The 21,110-nt window shown below is 44.8% G+C and overlaps 1 protein-coding gene across 2 annotated transcripts in view; it reads right to left on the bottom strand.

The window, feature by feature from the left end:
• Nucleotides 1–21,110, bottom strand: part of sbf2 (SET binding factor 2) — a 291,683-nt gene that overhangs the window by 240,069 nt on the left and 30,504 nt on the right. For both annotated transcript variants that reach the window (XM_078415378.1, XM_078415380.1), the window contains exon 2: nucleotides 16,279–16,364. In XM_078415378.1, the coding sequence (XP_078271504.1) occupies nucleotides 16,279–16,364 (86 nt within the window). The remainder of the gene's footprint in view (nucleotides 1–16,278; nucleotides 16,365–21,110) is intronic.

Here is a 21,110-nt window from a genome sequence, read left to right as displayed (position 1 = left end):
GACGGGAGAAACAGGGAGGAAGGAGCAGATAAAGCCACCACCGACAGCAAGAAATAGCAGCAGGTGAGAGGAGCTCACTGGTGCACCTTGCGAGTCGAGAGTGGGGTCATAAGCCAGGGTTCTAAACAGCTGGGAGGTGGTGAGAGCCGGGGATGGGTCAGCAAGTCATTCCATTCACATTCAGTTTAAAATGCCATCCGTGGCGGCTCACGGAATTTCAACTGAGCTCTCATAATTTTGCCCAGATGGTAAGGGAGACGGAAAGTTGCCGGAAAATTGGTGTTCAACTGTATTTCAAAGATCTTAACTGTGCAAATGAATAATACACCTACAAGCCTAACTGAACACTGCTCGACTTTCTTCAATAAAAACCTTGTGCCTCTGCAAATTCCCTCATCTTTCAGTTTCGTCACAACATTTTATGTGTTTTCACTTTCGCATGTCTTTACTCTGTCCTTGTATATTTTACCCAATATATTTTGTAAATCTGCATTCTTGTCATCAAATTCTGGAACTTCCAGTTTATGTTTTACCATGTTTTAGTACTCTGCATTGAATTTCCAAATTGAGAACACTCTTGGGTACAACAGAAGCTGGTTAACAACAATAATTATTGCATAAATAGAATGATTATTTAAAAAAAAGACCATTCTGCTCAACGGGATCACGTTGGTGTTCATACTTCACAGATACCTTACATTCAAATAATTATTTTTATAGAATGCCACAAGATCAGCCATTCCCTTCTCCCTGGAGAGGTCAGTGCATCACTTGCAACAATTATCCCCATCCACGTTGTTGCTTGGACCAGCCAATGTCTCACCTTTGATGTTCTTGAGGTCTATATGCCAACATCCAACTCTGAAACTTTATATCAGGCTTCAAGCATACCAAGAAAACAATGGAATCTAATCAGTCTGCAGCCTTTCCTAAACTATGCTGTGCTAAAACAGGATTTTTTTTTTAAAGGGTGTGCAATTGTTCAGGCAGGAGAATCAAGTGTTCTAAAAAAGACATTTGGTTTATGGGGCAGCACTGGACAAGGTACTTACAGTGCTGGAAAGCATTCAGGCATAAAATATGCTGATGGCTCATTTAAAAAAATCTAATCCTCATAACTAATCTATCTCTCTCCCTTGTTTATATCTTTTCACCATGGAAATAAATAACAACAATTATGGTCAGTCATTGTTTAATGTAACCCAGCAGCTGGAGTAAAGTTGTGGGTCACAGGGGGCACCACTAATGATACTAAAGAGTGTCTAAACACTCTTATCAGAACTGTGGCATGTGCTAATGGCAATGTACGTGGAAGCTAGATAATAAAACTTTAAAAGTTTACATTAAAAACAGAACATGACAAGTTATTGTAGCCTCATGTCTCCACACACTCAATTACAGCTGAAAATTTGAAATGGCAACATATTACAATAATTAATGAATAAACATGACTGTGGCCTTACAGACCCAGGAAATACCAATGATAGTTTCCAGTTAATGAGCTGCACTAACCAACAAATAATTACAAGTACTTTCTAATGAAATGATTTTGCTTTCAAATCTGGATATTCCATATTTTAAAATATTGATTATCAAATAATGAATGCAAGTTTTCATCATCTGTAATGCAATGCACTTTCATGGTATTAATTTTCAGCATCTGTGAAACTTTAAAATAAGTACATGAACTGTGCTATGAAAGGCAACAACATTCATTCCACAGAATGAAATATGTTCTAATTTCTTAACCAAATATTAAAGTTGAACATTTCCAGATCAAAATCCATTACATATCATTCTGACGAAAGGTCATTGACCCAAAATGTCAATTTTGTTTCTTCTTCTACAAATGCTGCTTGACCTTCTGAGTAGTTTCAGCGTGTGTTTTCATTTCACTCCAAATACTAACAACTTTATCTCTTTTTAAAACATTCCATTTATACTTTTCTCACTGTGCATTGTCAATTCACGACAGATCTCTTTCGAAACAAAAATAAAGGTCTTCCCTCGGGTTCTACTCCCAGTTGTGAGACAACTAAGGTTTCTCCCTGCCAAAACTGAATATCAAAAAGGAGGGTTTCTCGTCTGAGAAAGCCAAAATAAATTCTGCACACCAGAGTGGATAACATCACATTTTTCCATTTTCCAAACATCAAAAAACATTATAGAATTTAGAAAGTCCTCCATTCCCACAAATGAGTAGATTGTCCTATGACCAGGAAGACTGCCTGGGCATATTCTAACTATCAGCTTGCTGCTGGGCTCCATCATCGGAGGGGAGGCAAAACACCAGCTGAACAGCAACACATAGCTTTTAAAAACATCAATGGCCAGCACCTTCCCAGAAGCTTGGTGGTTGTTAGAAAACTGTTTACTTCCCTGGGATTTGTGTCCGATCTTCACTCTTGTCACCCCAAATTACTTTTAGGACTCCTGGTTAATTTCTCCAGCCAAATACAGTGCCCTGCATAATGTTTGGGACAAAGACCCATCACTTATTTATTTGCCTCTGTACTCCACAATTTGAGTTTTGTAATAGAAAAAAAATCACATGTGGTTAAAGTGCACATTGTCAGATTTTATTAAAGGGTATTTTTATACATTTTGGTTTCACCATGTAGAAATTACAGCTGTGTTTATACATAGTCCCCCCCCCATTTCAGGGCACCATAATGTTTGGGACATGGCTTCACAGGTGCTTGTAATTGTTCAGGTGTGTTTAAATGCCTCCTTAATGCAGATATGTATAAGAGAGCTCTCAGCACCCAGTCTTTCCTCCAGTCTTTCCATCACCTTTGGAAACTTTTATTGCTGTTTATCAACATGAGGACCAAAGTTGTGCCAATGAAAGTCAAAGAAGCCATTAGGAGACTGAGAAACAAGAATAAAACCATTAGAGACATCAGCCAAATCTTAGGCTTACCAAAATCAACTGTTTGGAACATCATTAAGAAGAAAGAGAGCACTGGTGAGCTTACTAATAGCAAAGGGACTGGCAGGCCAAGGAAGACCTCCACAGCTGATGACAGAAGAATTCTCTCTATAATAAAGAAAAATCCCCAGACACCTGTCCAACAGATCAGAAACATTCTTCAGGAGCAAGGTTTATATGCTGAAGAGAAAACTGAAGGGGACTAGCCCCCCCAAAAAAGCATAAGCTGCAATACAGGCCGACAGAGCATCACCAGAGAAGACACCCAGCAATTAGTGATGTCCATGAATCGCAGACTTCAAGCAGTCATTGCATTCAAAGGATATGCAGCAAAATACTAAACATGACTACTTTAATTTTCATGACATTGCTGTGTCCCAAACATTATGGTGCCCTGAAATGGAGGGACTGTGTATAAACACTATTGTAATTTCTACATGACAATAGACAATAGGTGGAGTAGGCCATTTGGCCCTTCAAGCCAGCACCGCCATTCAATGTGATCATGGCTGATTATTCACAATCAGTACCCTGTTCCTGCCCTCTCCCCATACCCCCTGACTCCGCTGTCATTAAGAGCTCTATCTAGCTCTCTCTTGAAAGCATCCAGACAATTGCCTTCTGAGGCAGAGAATTCCAGATTCACAACTCTCTGACTGAAAAAGTTTTTCCTCATCTCCGTTCTAAATGGTCCACCACTTATTCTTAAACTGTGGCCTCTGGTTCCGGACTCCCCCAACATTGGGAACATGCTTCCTGCCTCTAGCTTGTCCAATCCCTTAATACTCTTATATGTTTCAATAAGATCCTCTCTCATCCTTCTAAATTCCAGTGTATACAAGCCCAGTCGCTCTAATCTTTCAACATACGACAGCCTCGCCATTCCGGGAATTAACCTAGTGAACCTACGCTGCACTCCCTCAATAGCAAAAATGTCCTTCCTCCCATTTGGAGACCAAAACTGCACACAGTACTCCGGGTGCGGTCTCACAAGGGCCCTGTACAACTGCAGAAGGACCTCTTTGCTCCTATACTCAACTCCTCGTCATAAAGGCCAACATGCCATTAGCTTTCTTCACTGCCTGCTGTATCTCCATGCTAACTTTAAGTGACTGATGAACAAGGACACCCAAATCTCTTTGTACTTCCCCATTTCCTAACTTGACACCATTCAGATAATAATCTGCCTTCCTGTTCTTACCACCAAAGTGGATAACCTCACATTTATCCACATTAAACTGCATCTGCCATGCATCTGCCCACTCACACAAGCTGTCCAAGTCACCCTGCATCCTCATAGCATCCTCCTCACAGTTCACACTGCCACCCAGCTTTGTGTCATCTGCAAATTTGCCAATGTTACTTTTAATCCCTTCATCTAAGCCTTTAATGCATATTGTAAATAGCTGCGGTCCCAGCACCGAGCCTTGCGGTACCCCACTAGTCACTGCCTGCCATTCGGAAAGGGACCCGTTAATCCCTACTCTTTGCTTCCTGTCTGCCAACCAATTTTCTATCCATGTCAGCACCCTACCCCAATAACATGTGCTCTAATCTTGCCCACTAATCTCCTATGTGGGACCTAATCAAAGGCTTTCTGAAAGTCCAGGTACACTACATCCACTGGCTGTCCCCTTGTCCATTTTCCTAGTTACATCCTCAAAAAATTCCAGAAGATTAGTCAAGCATGATTTCCCCCTTGTAAATCCATGCTGTCTTGGAACGATCCTGTTACTGCTCTCCAAATGTTCTGCAATTTCTTCTTTTATAATTGACTCCAGCATCTTCCCCACCACTGATGTCAGGCTAACTGGTCTATAATTTCCCGTTTTCTCTCTCCCTCCTTTCTTAAAAAGTGGGATAACATTAGCTACCGTCCAATCCAGGGGAACTGATCTTGAATCTATAGAACATTGGAAAATGATCACCAATGTGTCCACGATTTCTAGAGCCACTTCCTTAAGTACCCTGGGATGCAGACCATCAGGCCCTGGGGATTTATCCGCCTTCAGTCCCATCAGTCGACCCAACACCATTTCCTGCCTAATGTGAATTTCCTTCAGTTCCTCTGTCACCATAGAACCTCTGTCCACTAGTACATCTGGGAGATTGTTTGTGTCTTCCTTAGTGAAGACAGATCCAAAGTACCTGTTCAACTCGTCTGCCATTTCCTTATTCCCCATAATAAATTCATCTGCTTCAAGGGACCCACATTTGCTGTCTTGGGACCCACAACTTTTTTTTCCTCTTCACATTCCTAAAGAAGCTTTTACTATCCTCCTTTATATTCTTGGCTAACTTACCTTCGTCCCTCATCTTTTCTCCCCATATTGCCTTTTTAGTTATCTTCTGTTGCTCTTTAAGAGTCCCAATCCTCTGGCTTCCCACTCGTCTTTGCTATGTTATACTTCTTCTCTTTTATTTTTATACTGTCCTTGACAACCACGGTCACCTCTTACTCCCTTAGAATCTTTCTTCCTCTTTGGAATGAACTGATCCTGCACCTTCTGTATTATTCCCAGAAATACCTGCCATTGTTGTTCCACCGCCTTCCCTGCGAGGGTCTCTTTCCAGTCAACTCTGGCCAGCTCCTCTCTCATCCCTCCATAGTCCCCCTTGCTCAACTGCAATACTGACACTTCAGATTTCCCCTTCTCCCTCTTAAATTGTAGATTAAAACTTATCATACTGTGATCATTACTTCCTAATGGCTCCTTTACCTTGAGTTCCCTTATCAAATCCGGTTCATTATATAACACTAAATCCAGAATTGCCTTCTCCCTGGTAGGCTCCAGTATAAGCTGCTCTAAGAATCCATCTCGGAGGCACTCCACAAACTCCTTTTTTTGGGGTCTATTACCACGCTGATTCTCCCAGTCTACCTGCATGTTGAAATCTCCCATAACCACTGTATTACCTTTGCGACATGCCAATTTTAACTTTTGATTCAACTTGCAACTTGCACCCTATATCCAGGCTACTGTTTGGGGGCCTGTAGATAACTCCCATTAGGCTCTTTTTACCCTTACAATCCCTCAGTTTTGTCCATACTGATTTTACATCTCCTGATTCCACGTCACCCCTTGCAAGGGACTGAATATCATTCCTTACCAACAGAGCGACCCCACCCCCTCTGCCCACCTGTCTGTCTTTTCGATAGGTGGTGTACCCCTGAATATTCAGCTCCCAGCCCTGGTCCTCTTGCAGCCATGTCTCTATAATTCCCACAACATCATACTTGCCAATATCTAACAGCCTCAAGCTCATCCACTTTATTTTTTATACTTCATTCATTCAAATACAACAACTTCGGTATTCACCTCTCCTCTCCCTTCTCAAACTTTCCTTCCCATTAATTCGGGAGCCTTTTGCAACTTTACCTGTACTCACTTCACCTTTAACTCCATCGATTATATTCCCAATTTGTCAATCCCTCCCCCGCACTATTTAGTTTAAACCCACAAGCGGTGAAACCAATATGTATAAAAATGGCTTTTATTAAAATCTGACAACTGTGAATCTGCACTTCAAGCACGTGATTTTTTTCTATTACAAATCTCAAATTGTGGCGTACAGAGGCAAATAAATAAATGATGGGTCTTTGTCCCAAACATGATGGAGGGCACTGTAGATGCAGATCTTCTCTCCCCAGGCATTAATTATAATGGCAGAAACCGCAGAATGGTTATATTCTGTTTGGTCTCCAAGAACATTGAAACATTGAACATTTAGGGCATTTTGGTCGTTTTTCAATGCCGCATGTCATTTTCGAGGGTTTTCCTTTCTGTGATGTATTTGGTTGAATGCAATCTTGCCCTCAATCCCTTTCCCTCCCATACAGCTGAGACATAACATGTTTTGTTCTAGTTACGAGATATGGCATTTAAAACAATTACTATTATGCTCCCCAGCTGCAGAAGATTCACAATTCCAGAATTTCTTTAGAACCATTTTAGTAGGTCATTGCTACCCGATTACATCTGAGACGCAGGAGATCTGCATTTTCCATTTTTACACTTTGAAATTCTCCTTGCAGCAGATGTATTTTTAAGGCTTCGACAGTTCTATAAAGGTTGGCATTCTGGAAAATCTTAAGTCAGCCCTTCATTAAGATTTAGTCCAGTGAACCCATTATGTTATCCATGAGGCATCAAATCCAAAGATTATGAGATGGCCTATTCTTAAGGATTTTTCATTGCTCTTATAGCAGATGGATCCACAGTTCATTCCACAATCATTAAATTCTTGCAAAATAGCAATTTTATTGAGAAATAAAGCAAAATAACTGTAGCTACAGTGAAGGTTATTGTGCAGTATTTCCATTTGTTTATTTTCAGTGCCTGGTATGGATTTAAACAAAGAGCTTACAGAGAAATGAACAGAATGAGAGAAATTGGAGATAAATTTTAAAGTTTCTAAAATCTGTGGTTATAAATAACGTTAAGCATTGAGAAACTGCTGCGGACACAAAATAGCGGCGGACCCAGGAGAACAACGGCACTGATAAGCAGACTGGGGCATTACCTCCTGCACCCACAGTGGCTCTCCAGATGTTCTGAAGTCAGCTGCAGGAGACGTGCAGGGCACAGTGGCTGAACTGTGCTCACCTGCGGCAAGGGGCAGAGCATTCCCGGGTCGATGTGTCTGAATTGAGTTGCCAGTGAAGTAGGCCTCTGGAAGCTCTGCAACGGTCTGGAGCTCGATTACATCAGGTACCACTCAAAATGACGAAGTGCGCTGACCGTACGAAGCCTGGAACTGCACAGAGCAGCGGTGGAGGACACCAACAACATCGCCTGGCCAGGACAACATTGTAACACCAACTCAGTATCGTTGCCAGGGCAACGGACCTTCATGGCCACGTTAAGACAACTCAAGACAATTTTAACAACTTAGGGGCTTGAACCACACAAAATGGTGCCAGAAATGAGGCGACTCTTGTGTGCTTTCAGTGTAATGTACCATTCCAACAGTTTTGTACTGAGGTATGATTGTACTTATGCATAGCAAGCTTATTACTGAACATTTTTCAAAAAACGAATTTCACTGTACCTATATACGTGTGATAATAAAATACCATTGAACCATTAATATAATTGCACAAGAACAACAAATACAATGGTATTGAATCAGTGTATGACATAGCCTGGAAACAGGCCCTTTGGCCCACTGAGTCCACGCTGACCATCGATCACCCCTTCACAATAGTTCTATGTTATCCTACTTTTGCATTCACTCCCCACACACTTGGGGGCAATTTACAGAAGGCGATTAACCTACAAAAACAAAATGGCGGCACTGCCCTAGCAGCTGCCGCTCACCTGCGGTCCATTTGTCTTTGTGTTTTTGTTGGTTTTTTTGGTCTTAATTGTAGTTGTGATGTGGTGTTTTTGTGTTTGTGTACTATGTGTGTATGTGGGGGGGAGGGGGAAACTGTAACACTATAAATATGTGTCCCTTCAGAACGGAGACCCGACCTTTGTTTTCTGGGCCGTGTCTCCGTTCCTGCTGCGGCCTACCATCGGCCCAACTCCTGGAGCTGTCGGCCTCCAGGGCTCTGGTTCGCAGAGCCCGCGGATCGGACTTACCACCACCGGAGCCGGCCGTCTTCGGAGGCTGTGGGTGCGGCTGCGACTCGCCTTAGGCTCGGGCCGCGTGGATGCCGACATCGGGAGCTCCGGCAGCGGCAGCGTGTTCGCCCGCCCCGAATCGCGGGGCTTGGGGCGCGGACATTTCACCGTCCGGCGCGGCCTAAGATGACCGCGGGATATTTCTCTGCTGGGCGGGGGTTTCAATGTTGGGAGCCACGACCGCCCCGACGTGCAACAACAGCGGCAGCGACAGCGACAGCGTGTTCGCCCGCCCCGGATCGGACTTATCATCGGCGGAGCCGGCCGTCTTCGGAGGCTGCGGGAGCGGCTGCGACGCGACGCGCCTTGGGCTCGGCCCGCTGTGGACCGTCCGGTGCGGCCTGCAACCACAACAACCTGGCTGCGGGCGAGGACAGCGGGAGAAGGGAAAGACATTGTGGCCTTCCATCACAGTGAGGAGAGGACTGGAGGAGACTCACTGTGATGGATGTTTCTTTGATGGATGTTTCTTTTTTGTGTGTTTTTTTTGGGGTTGGGTGGTTTGAGTGCCTGTTTGATGTTTTTATTGTTGGACTGTGTTTTTGGGGGTTTTAGGGTGTGTGATTTGAATGCCTATTTAATGCTTCTATTGTTGGACTGTGTTTTGGGGGGTTTTTGGGGTTGGGTAATTTGGGTGCCTGTTTAGTGCTTTTATTGTTGGACTGTGGGTGATTGAATTAACATTTTGTTAAAGATGGCCGCGCCGTTGTGTTTGGCTGCCTGCCACTGTATGTTTCTTTTTTTCCTAGTCAGATGTGCAGCACTTTGGTCAACGTGGGTTGTTTTTAAATGTGCTATACAAATAAATTGACTTGACTTGACTTGACTACAAACCCGCACATCTTTGTGGAAGGAAAACCGGAGCATCTGATAGAATACTTTAAAGATTGGTCCTTGTCCTTCCATTGATTTCAATCTATATTAATGATTTTAATACGAGAATAATCATAGTTGGCAGGGGAATCAACTGTTCTTTTGTTCTCTCTCCTTCCCAGAATTACATTGATCTTCTACCTCATCATCATTTAGCAGCTCATGCTCCACCATTTCTATCCCTCCAGTGCAATGCTTTGCACTGTCAGCATCTTGAAGGAATCATCCTCTCTGAAAACACGCTGGTTCAATTAACGACCACCAACATTATATCTTATTGCCTTTTAAGCCCTCCAAGGGCCCAGAAAAGCCAGAAAGTTGCATGTGAGATAGAAGTTCTGCTATGTTGTTGATTTTAGTTAGGACAGTGAAATTCTAGAGTACAATTGGATTTCAAAGGAATTGTGCTATTAGACATATTATCAAGCATTGTGAATTAATCCCCAGGGCTTATTGAGACGCGTCTTGCTATGGGAGGCACGAGAGGAGACAGCCGAGGTCCTAATAGAGATATTTATATAAGAAAATAACTACAGATGCTGGTACAAATCGAAGGTATTTATTCACAAAGTGCTGGAGTAACTCAGCAGGTCGGGCAGCATCTCGGGAGAGAAGGTATGGGTGACGTTTCGGGTCGAGACCCTTCTTCACGTGGATGTGGTCGAACCAATGTTGAGGCACAGCGAAATCCTGTATGGGCGCCCGGACGTGGCGTGGAATCTTTGACGTCTGGCACGGAATGCAGCCTCGAGCCCAGTTACCGACTTGCTTGCGCAAGCCGTTCCAAATGAAACGGGCGGCTAACAAGGTGGTCGTCGCCCGGTTGGACGGATGAGCCAACCCGTGGATGACGCCAAACACCCGGTGGTGGGGACGATGGGTCACGGCTGCCCAGTAGACATGTCACACAGGATCGCGGCACGTCCTCCAGTACCAGGCTGGAAATCGCAGTGCGATAGGCGAGCATCTCGCCGTCCTCCAGCTGGGCTGCAGCCAAAGCGGAATAGTCGATACCAGGGGCCACTTCCAGGACGGTGCCAAAGGCGGGGTGGGATAATGCATCGGCGACCCGGTTGTTCTTGCCTTCGCGAAGGCGAACATGAGGGGGTTGTGGCTGGTGTAAGCGGTAAAGCGTTGCCCCTTCAGGAAGTAACGAAGTGTCGCATCACCAGGTATAAGGCGAGGAGTTCCCAGTCGAAGGAGCTGCAATTCTTCTCCGCCGAGCTGAGTTGCCGGCTGAAAAAGACCAGAGGCCTCCAGCACCCATCGAGCAACTGCTCGAGCACGCCGCCCATGCAGAATCCGAGGCATCGACGGTCAGGGCGTTCGGGGCCTTCTCCCGCGGGTGGACTAGCATTGTTGCGCGTGCAAGCACCTCCTTTGCACCTTCGAAAGCGGCGACGGCCTCGTCATTCCACTGGACGTCCTTCCGCTTGCCTGCCTGGAGCTGGAACAATGGTCGCATGATCCAAGCCGCCGCGGGCACGAACCAGTGGTAAAAGGCCACCATTCCCACGAATTCCTGGAATCCTCGCGCCATGGAGGGCCGCGGGAACTGGCGAATGGCCTCCACCTTGTCCGGGAGCGGGACCGTACCGTGCTGGGTGAAGCGAGGTCGAGGTTGATGGCCAGACTGTGCTCGCTGAGCCGCTGACAGAGCAGCCGGAGGTGCGCGCAATGCTCCTGGCAAGAGCGACTGGCAATGAGGATGTCGTCCAGGTAAACGAAGACGAAATCTAAACCGCGGTTCACCAAGTCCATCAGGTGCTGGAAAGCCTGCGCGGCGTTCTTAAGGCCGAAGGGCGTGCGGAAGAATTCAAACAGCTTGAACGGCGTGATGATGGCAGTCTTCCGGGATGGCAGATCCCGGGTGTACCGGGATCTGGTGGTAACCCCGCACCAGGTCGACTTTGGAAAAAACTTTAACCCCGGCCAGATGGGCGTTAAAGTCCTGGATATGCGGAACCGGGTACCGGTCCACCGTCGTGGCGTCATTAAATCGCCGATAGTCACCGCAAGGCCTCCAGCCACTGGACATTTTGGGAACCATATGTAGCTGGGACGCCGACGGGCTGTCAGAGCACCGTACAATCCCCATGCTCTCCATCTGGCAGAACTCTTCCTTGGCAGGTTGTCAGGGGGAAGCCTACGCGCATGTGCGTGGAGCTGCGGTCCTGTGGTGAGGATGAGATGCACCACATGTCCTTGGTGCTGGCCGATTGAAAATGGGGGATCTGTATGTCGGGAAATTCCGACAATATCTGTGCGAAGATATTGTCCACGGACAACACTGGGTCGCATGCGGAGGGGCGTAAGGAGATGGACTCCATTGTTGCAGCGTCAACGAGGCGCTGTCCCCTCAAATCCACTAACAGGGAATTCGGCACCCAACAACGGCTGGGAGACCTCGGCGATTATAAACGGCCAGGTGAAATGACAGGGCCCCATTAACGGCACCGTGCGAACCCCATACGTCCAGATGGAGCTGCCATTCACAGCGGTGAGAGAGGGCTCCCACTTACCTGAGCGAGTGTCAACCCCCGATGGTGGCAAAACGCTTACCTCCGCCCCAGTGTCGACGTGGAACCGGCGTCCCGAATGCCGGTCCCAAGCATAGAAGCGGTGTATCAGGCTGGCTGCCGCTGCGACTACTGGCAGCCGGCCCCAGGAGTTTCCCGGGTACGAGCAGGGTGGGCGGCACCGGCGGGCCACGGAACCCCAGCGGTGATGGAATAAACACCAGCACCCTCTACCGTCGTCTCTCGGGACCGGCTGGACTTCCGGTGGAAGCAGGGCGCAGCCACTGGGCTCTCCATGGCGTTGCCGACAACCGATCGACTGAGGCGCCGCCCTGCTGCACCTTCCAAGGTGCTGTGGACCCTCGAACCAGCCCGGCCGTCTCCTGCCAACTGGCCAGCCACAGCTCGTGCGATAGCGCCAGTGGGTCGTCCGGCAACTGCTGAAGGAATGCGTACTCAAAAAGCAGGCAGGGCTGGTGGCCGTCCATAAGCGATAGCATCTCGCTCATGAGGGCCGGCGGTTTTCAATCACCGAGCCCGTCCATGTTCAGGATCCGCGCCGCTCGCTCCATGTGGCTGAGCCCAAAGGTGCGGAGCAGCAGCACCTTGAGGCCTTCATATTTGCCGGCCGCCGGGGGATTGCGCAGGTAAGGCACTACCGTACCGGTCGTTTCCTGGTCGAGCACGCCGATGACATAGTAATAGCGGGTCTCGTCGACCGTGATCCCGCAGACGACAAATGTGCCTCGGCCTGCTGGAACCATACCTGCGGCTGAGAGGTCCAGAAGGTAGGCAGTTTCAAGGCGACCGCATTCAGTTGGGCCTGGTCGGCCAGAACGGCAGGTTGAGTGCTGGGATGTATATTCCGCTCCAAAATGATCAATTTGGAACGTCGGGGTCACCAATGTAGCGCCGACTCGGTACAGTCCTGCTCAGAATTAGATTAGACACCTTGTAGTCTCCGGTTAGGAAGGTTTTATTTGCACAGCAAACGAACAGCACACACCAAAAGCACTCTCACTCCTCACACACTCCTCGTGACCTTGTCACCTTATCACCAAAACCAGCCCCTCGTAATTTCCGTGCTGAGGGTTCGATCAGGGAGTGGCCAAACACGGAGGTGGTGCCACAAATAAAGCATAAAACACTAAAACATTAAGAATACAACATTACGGTTTAAACATGTGAGTGAAATAAAGCAGAGCAAAAAGAGACTACAGACTTTTGGTTATTGAGTAGAGCTATTACTCAAGGGGAAAAAAAGCTGTTTTTATGTCTGGCTGTGGCTGCTTTGACAGTCCGGAGTCGCCTTCCAGAGGGAAGTGCTTCAAAGGGTTTGTGGCTAGGGTGACAGGGGTCAGAGATGATCTTGCCCACTCGCTCCCTGGCTCTTGCAATATACAGTTTGTCAATGGGGGGGAAGGTTGCAGCCAACAACCTTCTCAACCGATCAAACAATTCGTTGCAGCCTCCGGATGTCGTGCTTGGTGGCTGAGCCAAACCAGACCATGATGGAGAAGGTAAGGACGGACTCAACAATGGCAGTATAGAATTGGACCATCATTGCCTGTGGCAGATTGCGTTTCCTCATGTGCCACAGGAGGTACATCCTCTGTTGGCCCTTTTTGACTGTGGAGTCGAAGGTAGCCTCCCATTTAAGGTCCTTGGTGATGATGGTTCCAAGGAACTTAAATGACTCCACAGATGTGACTGTGGTGTTGTTCATGGTGAGTGGGAGGAGGGGAGGGGGAGCACTCCTAAAGTCTACAATCAATTCCACGGTCTTAAGAGTATTGAGCTCCAGGCTGTTGCGATGGCACCAGGAAACTAGCTGTGTCACTTCCTGCCTTCTCCATCCTGGATCAGTCCAATCAGAGTTGTGTCATCCGCAAACTTGAGAAGCTTGATATAGGAGTCTGTGGAGGTGCAGTCGTTGGTGTAGCGAGAGTAAAGGAGAGGAGGGGGGAGTACGCTGCCTTGCGGTGCTCCTATGCTGAGGGTCTGCGGGTCCGTGATGTGCTTTCCCAGCCTCACATGCTGCTTCCTGTCCGTCAGGAAGTTGATGATCCACTAACAGAGGGGTTCAGGCACAGTCAGCTGGGAGAGTTTGGAGTGTAGTAGCTCTGGCACAAGAGCAAAGAGAAAAATAGCAAAGTCCAAAATATGGTTCTACAGCACAATAGCATTACAATTACAGAGAAAGAGCTGAGGTAGGTTGGAAAATCAGAATTGCACCCTAGTGTCAGCTGAGGCTAGTTCATCTGATGGATTAAGCTACATCCACAACTCTCTGCAATTTTTTGCGTTCTTAGACACAGATATTGTCAAAGCAAGCTGTGATGCATCCTGATAGAATGCTTCCAATGGTACACCTGTATAAGTTAGTACGTCATTGGAGGCATGCCAAATGTCTTTGATCTTCTGAGGAAGTAGAGATGTTGGTGCACTTTTTGGCCAGAGCTTCAAAGTGATTGGTCCAGGACAAATTGTTGGTGAGATTTACGCCGAGGAACTCTGAACCATCTCCACTTCGGACCATCGATGCTGATCAGGTCACGTACTCTACCACACTTCCTGAAGTAAATAACTAGCTCCTTCGTCTTGCTGACATTAAAGGAGTGGTTGTTGCCTGGGTATCATGCTACTAAGGTCTCTATTTCCTTCCGGTACTCCATCTCGCTATTAATTAAGATCGGCCCACAACAATGACGTAATCTGCAAACATGTAAATGGAGCTAGAGCAGAATTTCACAGAACAGTCATGAGTGTATAAGGAGTACAGGAAGGGGACTAAGAACGCATTATTAAAAATTATTGTGGATGTTTTATGGCCTATCCTCACCATTTTAGGAGTTTGGTATCACACATGCGATCAGCACTGCTTGCTCATCTGTGAGATACGAGTGCATTAGGGCATCAACGCTGGAGGATATTGTTCACTCGCAAATGGAACTTTTGATGCAAACAAAAGGTACCTTGTATTTAATGCGATCACCGGTTCGACGTCCAGGCCTTGCTAGATAATTGACCCAAAGGTTTGTCGCTGATTACACTGTGTAGCATGGTCTGCAAGTTGGGCTTCAGAGTTAAAGTTTTTCTATCCCAGTCACAGTGCAGCCCAGGTCAGAATTTTTGTATAATTAAACTTTTAAGCTCTCAACTTTCTAATTAAGTTATCCTGGACTCAATAAAACACTGAGCTAGCCTGTCAAGGTATAGATGCATGATAGAAATCAAAATGTTTCATCAAAATATGCCCCAAGGACACAGTTGTTGTAAACAACTAAGTTCAATAACATTGCTGCTGAATAAAGAAATTGCATACACAGAAAAAATACAACCTCCTGTGGACATAATACAATATGAAACAAAAGCCCAGGAAACATTGGAGGGTATCAATAAATCGTTTAATTAATTGTACGCAAAAAGGTAGGAGAACCTAGAATGAGGTTTAAGCATTACAGCATTGCAGACAAGTAATAATTTATGACTTACTGCTAGTCCAAAAAGTATTTAGATTTCATTTCCATCTGAGTTAGCTTTAACAAGTTCTCTACCAGGAAAATCTTTCGATTTTTCTACAGTTCCCATTAACATCGCACATCTATCTGACATGTTGCTTTATTAAATGAAATGTACCCTTGTTGTCACAATGCTGTAAAGTTTTATCAAGGAAGAATAGGCCATTATTCATAGAAATTATACCATTTAATTGTTAAATTAGTGGCCAAATCCAAACTGAAAATGTAACAAAAAACTGTGTACCATATAGCCCATAAACTACTGTGTGATTTCCTAATAGTTGAACATAATGAAAGGTATTAATCACGTTTGTAAAATGGAAAGGATTTCAAACCAAACTAATAGAGAGTAGTCTATTTCAAATGATGAGAGGATAGGCATTAAGATTATTTTGTAGATAAACACATTTTTTATTACAAAACTTGTTTCTAGTGCTTCACATTACTGGAATTTTAGCAGAGTTAACGGCCATATCTCCAGTTCTGTCCCCATTAATTTACATTAACATACAAAACTGCCTGCAGCACAGATACTATGTTTTATTACAGTTGGTTGCAATTAAACCAGGAACAGTTGTTAACATAATAAATAAAAATGAGGATAATTTCTCATGTTTTCATCTTAAATTTAGCCTCAATACAAACATCTTTCATCAAAATATTATTTCCAGTCCAGTATAGGTATAAGACGTGTTTGAGAAGGCCAGGAACTACAAGTGCAGGAACTATTTATTACTTAGCCTAAAATATATCCAAAATGCCCTGATTTCCAATAATGAAAAATAAAAAGATTATGTACTCACCAACTCTATTCCTTGTGGAAAAGGTGCATCATCCCAGTCTTTTTGTGGAAAACGTTGAATTATTTTCCCAGAGCCATCAACAGATCCTAAGCACATACAATATTAACATATAACTACAGATATATAGCTGGACTACTACTTAATACAAAAATAAATGTGATAATGAACTGTGCACAAACAAAACTTACTGTCAGTCAATTGAAAGAATTTAAAGAGGTATCCACTTTCGAATAAAACTTACATTAAGTTCCAGGAACAACACATTATAAGATAAGACACAAAGTGCTAGAGTAACTCAGTGGATCAGGCAGCATCTCTGGAGAGCATGGATAGGTGACATTTCGGGTCAGAAACCTTCTCCTGTGAGTGAGAGTGTGGAAAGTTGGAAAAGAAGATGGCCAGGACAGAGCCCGGCAGGTAATAGATTAAGAAGGGTCTCGACCCGAAACATCACCCATTCCTTCTCTCCCGAGATGCTGCCTGACCTGCTGAGTTACTCCAGCATTTTGTGAATAAATAGATTGATACAGGTGGGGGGGGTTGACGGTTGGACAAAAGCCAGAGATGAAAAGACAGAAGATGTGAGACAAAGGGATTGAAGAGGTATGAACCTAGTGGAAGGAATGTAGGTGTAAGGGGAGGGAGAGGGAGAGGGGAGAAATAGGTGGGAGTCCAGGTGGACACAGAGGAAGGGGTTTTGTAGATCCAGTATTCCTTGGCGGACCGAGCGCAAGTGTTCGGCGCAACGATCAGAGTTTATGCTTGTTCATGAACTGACCTCCAGTTGACCAAGCGTAAACTCTGTTACCGTTTCGCTGAACACTTCCACTCTGTCTGCCCAGGCCTACTAGATCTGCCAGTTGCTAATCATTTTAACTCCCCTTCCGATACGATACATACGATACGATAGAACTTTATTTATCCCAGGAGGGAAATTGATCTGCCAATAGTCATATAAACACAAAATACATGAAACATGACATTAAAGTGACGAGTGGAAAGGATTGGGGATGTGCAAAGATTGGGGAGGGGGGGGGGGGGGGGGTCAGTCTAAGTCTACCCCACAACAGATGGGGAGGAGTTGTACAGTTTGAATTGGAAATGGGAATTCCCATTCCCATACTGACCTTTGTCCTAAGCCTTCTGCATTGCCAGAGCTAGGCCACACGCAAACTGGAGGAACACTTCATGTGGTACTGAAATCTCTAATTTTAGGGAACTACAACCCTCCCCTTAGGGTGGCACAGTGGTGCACAGGTAGAGTTGCTGCCTTTTACAGCCAGAAATCCAGGTTCAAACTTGACTACGGGTGCTGTCTGTACGGAATCTGTATGTTCTCCCTGTGACTACGTGGATTTTCTCCAGGTGCTGCCGTTTCCTTCCACATTTCGAAGACGTGCAGGTTTAAAGGTTAATTGGCTTCTGTAAATTATCCTTAGTTGTAGGATAGATCTAGTATATTGGGTGATCGCTGATCGGCATGGACTCGTTAGGCCAAAGGACCTATTTCCACGCAGTATCTCTAAACTCTCCCTTCTTCGATCCCAAACTCGGGACATTTGACCTAGAGCCATCTAAACTTTCCCATTCATCTATCTGTCTAAATCTCTTTCAGAAATCATAATTGTATTCACTTCTGTAGCTACTGCTGGGAGTTTATCAATTCAATACAATATATCTTTATTGTCATTGTACAGGGGTACATCGAGATTGGGAATGCGCCTCCCATACGATGCAATAATTTAATTAGCTAGTCAGTATTAATTTAAACAACAACCCAACGAATCAAATTGTAACAGTTTTAAGACAGAATAAAGTGCAAGTAGATCTGTGCCGGATTACTGTGCGTTGTGACCATCCGGCTCAGCAGCTATGGCCCTGGGGATGAAGCTGTTCCTGAGTCTGGAGGTGCGGGCGTAGAAGGCCTTGTATCGTCTGCCCGATGGAAGGCGTTCGAACAGACTGTTGCAGGGGTGTGAAGAGTCTTTGTGAATGCTGGTGGCTTTTCTGAGGCATCGTGTGTTGTAGATGCCCTCCAAGGCTGGTAGCTGTGTTCCGATGGTCCTCTGAGCTCTATGGACTACCCGCTGAAGAGCTTTCCTTTCTGCCTCCGTGCAGCTGAGGTACCACACAGGGATGCCATGTGTTAGGATGCTCTCTATGGTGCAGCGGTAGAATGTCGTCAGCAGCTGTTGGGGTAGACCAGACTTCTTCAGTGTTCTTAGGTAGAACAGTCGTTGCTGTGCCTTCTTGACCAGCGCAGCAGTGTTATTGGACCATGTTAGGTCCTCCGAAATGTGAGTGCCCAGAAACTTGAAGCTGGACACTCTCTCCACACTGTCCCCGTTGATAAAGATCGGGGCGTATTCCCCGTTATGTGACCTACCAGGTTATCAGTGTAAATAAATTAGATTCCGCACAATTATTGTGGCACCCCATCACTTGGTTTGCCAATCTAAAAATTACCCACTTAACCTGAGTTTTGTTAATTAGGCAATCTATCCATACTGAAGTAGTATGCCAACCCAAAATGTTCTCTGCCCACTCCTTCCACATATGCTGCCAACCTGCTAAGCTCCTCCAGCACGTTGTATATTATTCAAGATTCCAGTATCTGCAGTTTCTTGTGTCTCCTCTACCATCCCAATATATTACCCCAATGCCACAAATCTTGCATAGTAACCTTTGTGAAACATTTTCAAATTTGAATATCAAATATCGAATGTATGTACATACATTCCTATGAAAAGCAGAACTAGGTTCCTCTCTCTCTCTCCACTTTCAGTTATTGTGGATAGTCTACGTTTTGGATCTCATTGATTACAACACTGTGGAGGTATGGTTACCATATCACGTGCTTTTTGTGCATTTTCTGACATGGTCAAATTCAATTTATATAAAGAACAGAAATCATCTCAGAAAGACTGAATGTTGTCCTGAGCACACTCTGGTAATACTCTCTAACTCCAGATAAAGCAGATGAAGTGCTATCCCAAATTAGGAATGTAACATTACATAAAAGGTATAGAAAATGTGCAGCACATAAGAAAGAAAAAGCAATGGACCAAACTAGGTCTATGCTAATATTCACATTTTATTCAAGTTTCCTCCCATCCTGTCCAAGTATTCTTTCTGTATCACTTGCTTATCCAGCCTTTCCTTAAATACATCTTTACTATTATCTCAACCACACCTTGTAATACAGGTTTCTGCTGAATTTAATTTGATTTTTAGGTGACTTTCTCATGTTGATGATCTTTGTTTTGTCCATCTCCATAATTGGCCCTGGACCAGGATAAGAATTTGTCCTTCCTCACGATTGCCAAGTACACAGTACAATGGATCATTCACATTATACTCCAATGTTTAGCTCCATTCAAGTTAATTTATACCCACTCGTGCCCACTTAATCAAAGCCTTTACAGTACCTTATTTTAACATATTTAGCCCTTGCTTTAAGCGAGAAAAGTTAAAACCCATTAATTCTATATAAACACAACCTCATTTCTGCTATCATTTTAAATCCTGCTGTATTCTCTACTTTTTTATTAATTCTTTAGAGATACTGCATGGCAACAGGCCCTTCAGCCCCCAGAGTCGATGCCGACTATCGATCACCCGTTCCTGTGCACACAAGTTCTAAACCCATTTTCTCATCTATTCCCAACACACTAACAGCAATTTACAGGGGCCAATTAATCTGCAAACCTGCACGTCTTTGGGATGTGGGAGGAATCCGAACTACCCAGAGGAAACCCACCCGATCACAGGGTAAACGTGCAAACTCCACACAGATAACACCCAAAGGCAGGATCGATCCCAGTTCTCTGGTGCTGTGAGGCAGCAAATCCCACACATCTAGCTCAGACATTGCATTTTTATGATACCGCAACTAAACTGATACAAAGTACTCAAAGTATAATCTTGCTAAGATTAAGTTCAAATATCTGCATATTTTCTCTACTTTCCAATTCTATCCCTCCATGAATATTGCCGCCATCTTTCCATTTCCCAGACATGGGGGAAAACAGATATGAATTTTAATTGGAGTTCCTCTTCATCAAGTTCACAAAACATCAGCAGGGCTACCTTCATATTCACATTAGTATTTGCTTCAACATTTTAAAACATAATTAAAATTAAGCAATAATTGATTTTAAAAAATCAAAACATTTGCTCATGGATAATATTTCTTCTTTTAGATGAGAGTTTTAAGGTAAAATGTATTGCTGCTATTGAAAGTTGTCATTCACTCTTAGGCTCTTGTTGACGTCAACTGAAGCTATTATTGTACAGAAAAAAAATCTTTGGAGCAATGATTCACGAATGTTCCCTGGTCAAGGCAACCTATCTTTATCTGCACATAGATTCTTCATTATTTCCTTGGCATTGATCAATATATATCCTTATAAATAAGGGACTGGCTTGATAAGAAGGAACAGAGGGTCAAGGAGCTAATCAACTACAAATACAGTAATTCCTGGATTAGAAACTTCATTGTTCCTCACGCAACATTCCAAAAAGGTACAGGTTTGTAGGTTAATTGGCTTGTTTTAATTGTAAATTGTCTCTAGTGTGTATGATAGTGTTAGCGTTCGAGGATCGCTGGTCGGCACGGACTCAATAGACCGAAACGCCTGTTTCTGCCCTGTAGCTCTAAAACAGCGTTTCTCAACTGGGATTCCCCGGAACACTAGGCTTCCGCTAGATAAATCCCCCCGCGCGCCCTGGAAGTCTCCCCGAAAATGTGACACCTAGGCTGGGCAAGGCTGCCAATCTCGACCTCATCGGGACTTCCATGACCGAACGGTGGGTTGAATTTGCAACCTGCG

This window comes from Rhinoraja longicauda, chromosome 18 (assembly GCF_053455715.1).
Source record: "Rhinoraja longicauda isolate Sanriku21f chromosome 18, sRhiLon1.1, whole genome shotgun sequence".
Classification (NCBI taxonomy): domain Eukaryota; kingdom Metazoa; phylum Chordata; class Chondrichthyes; order Rajiformes; family Arhynchobatidae; genus Rhinoraja; species Rhinoraja longicauda.
This window is presented reverse-complemented; position numbering and strand designations above follow the sequence as displayed.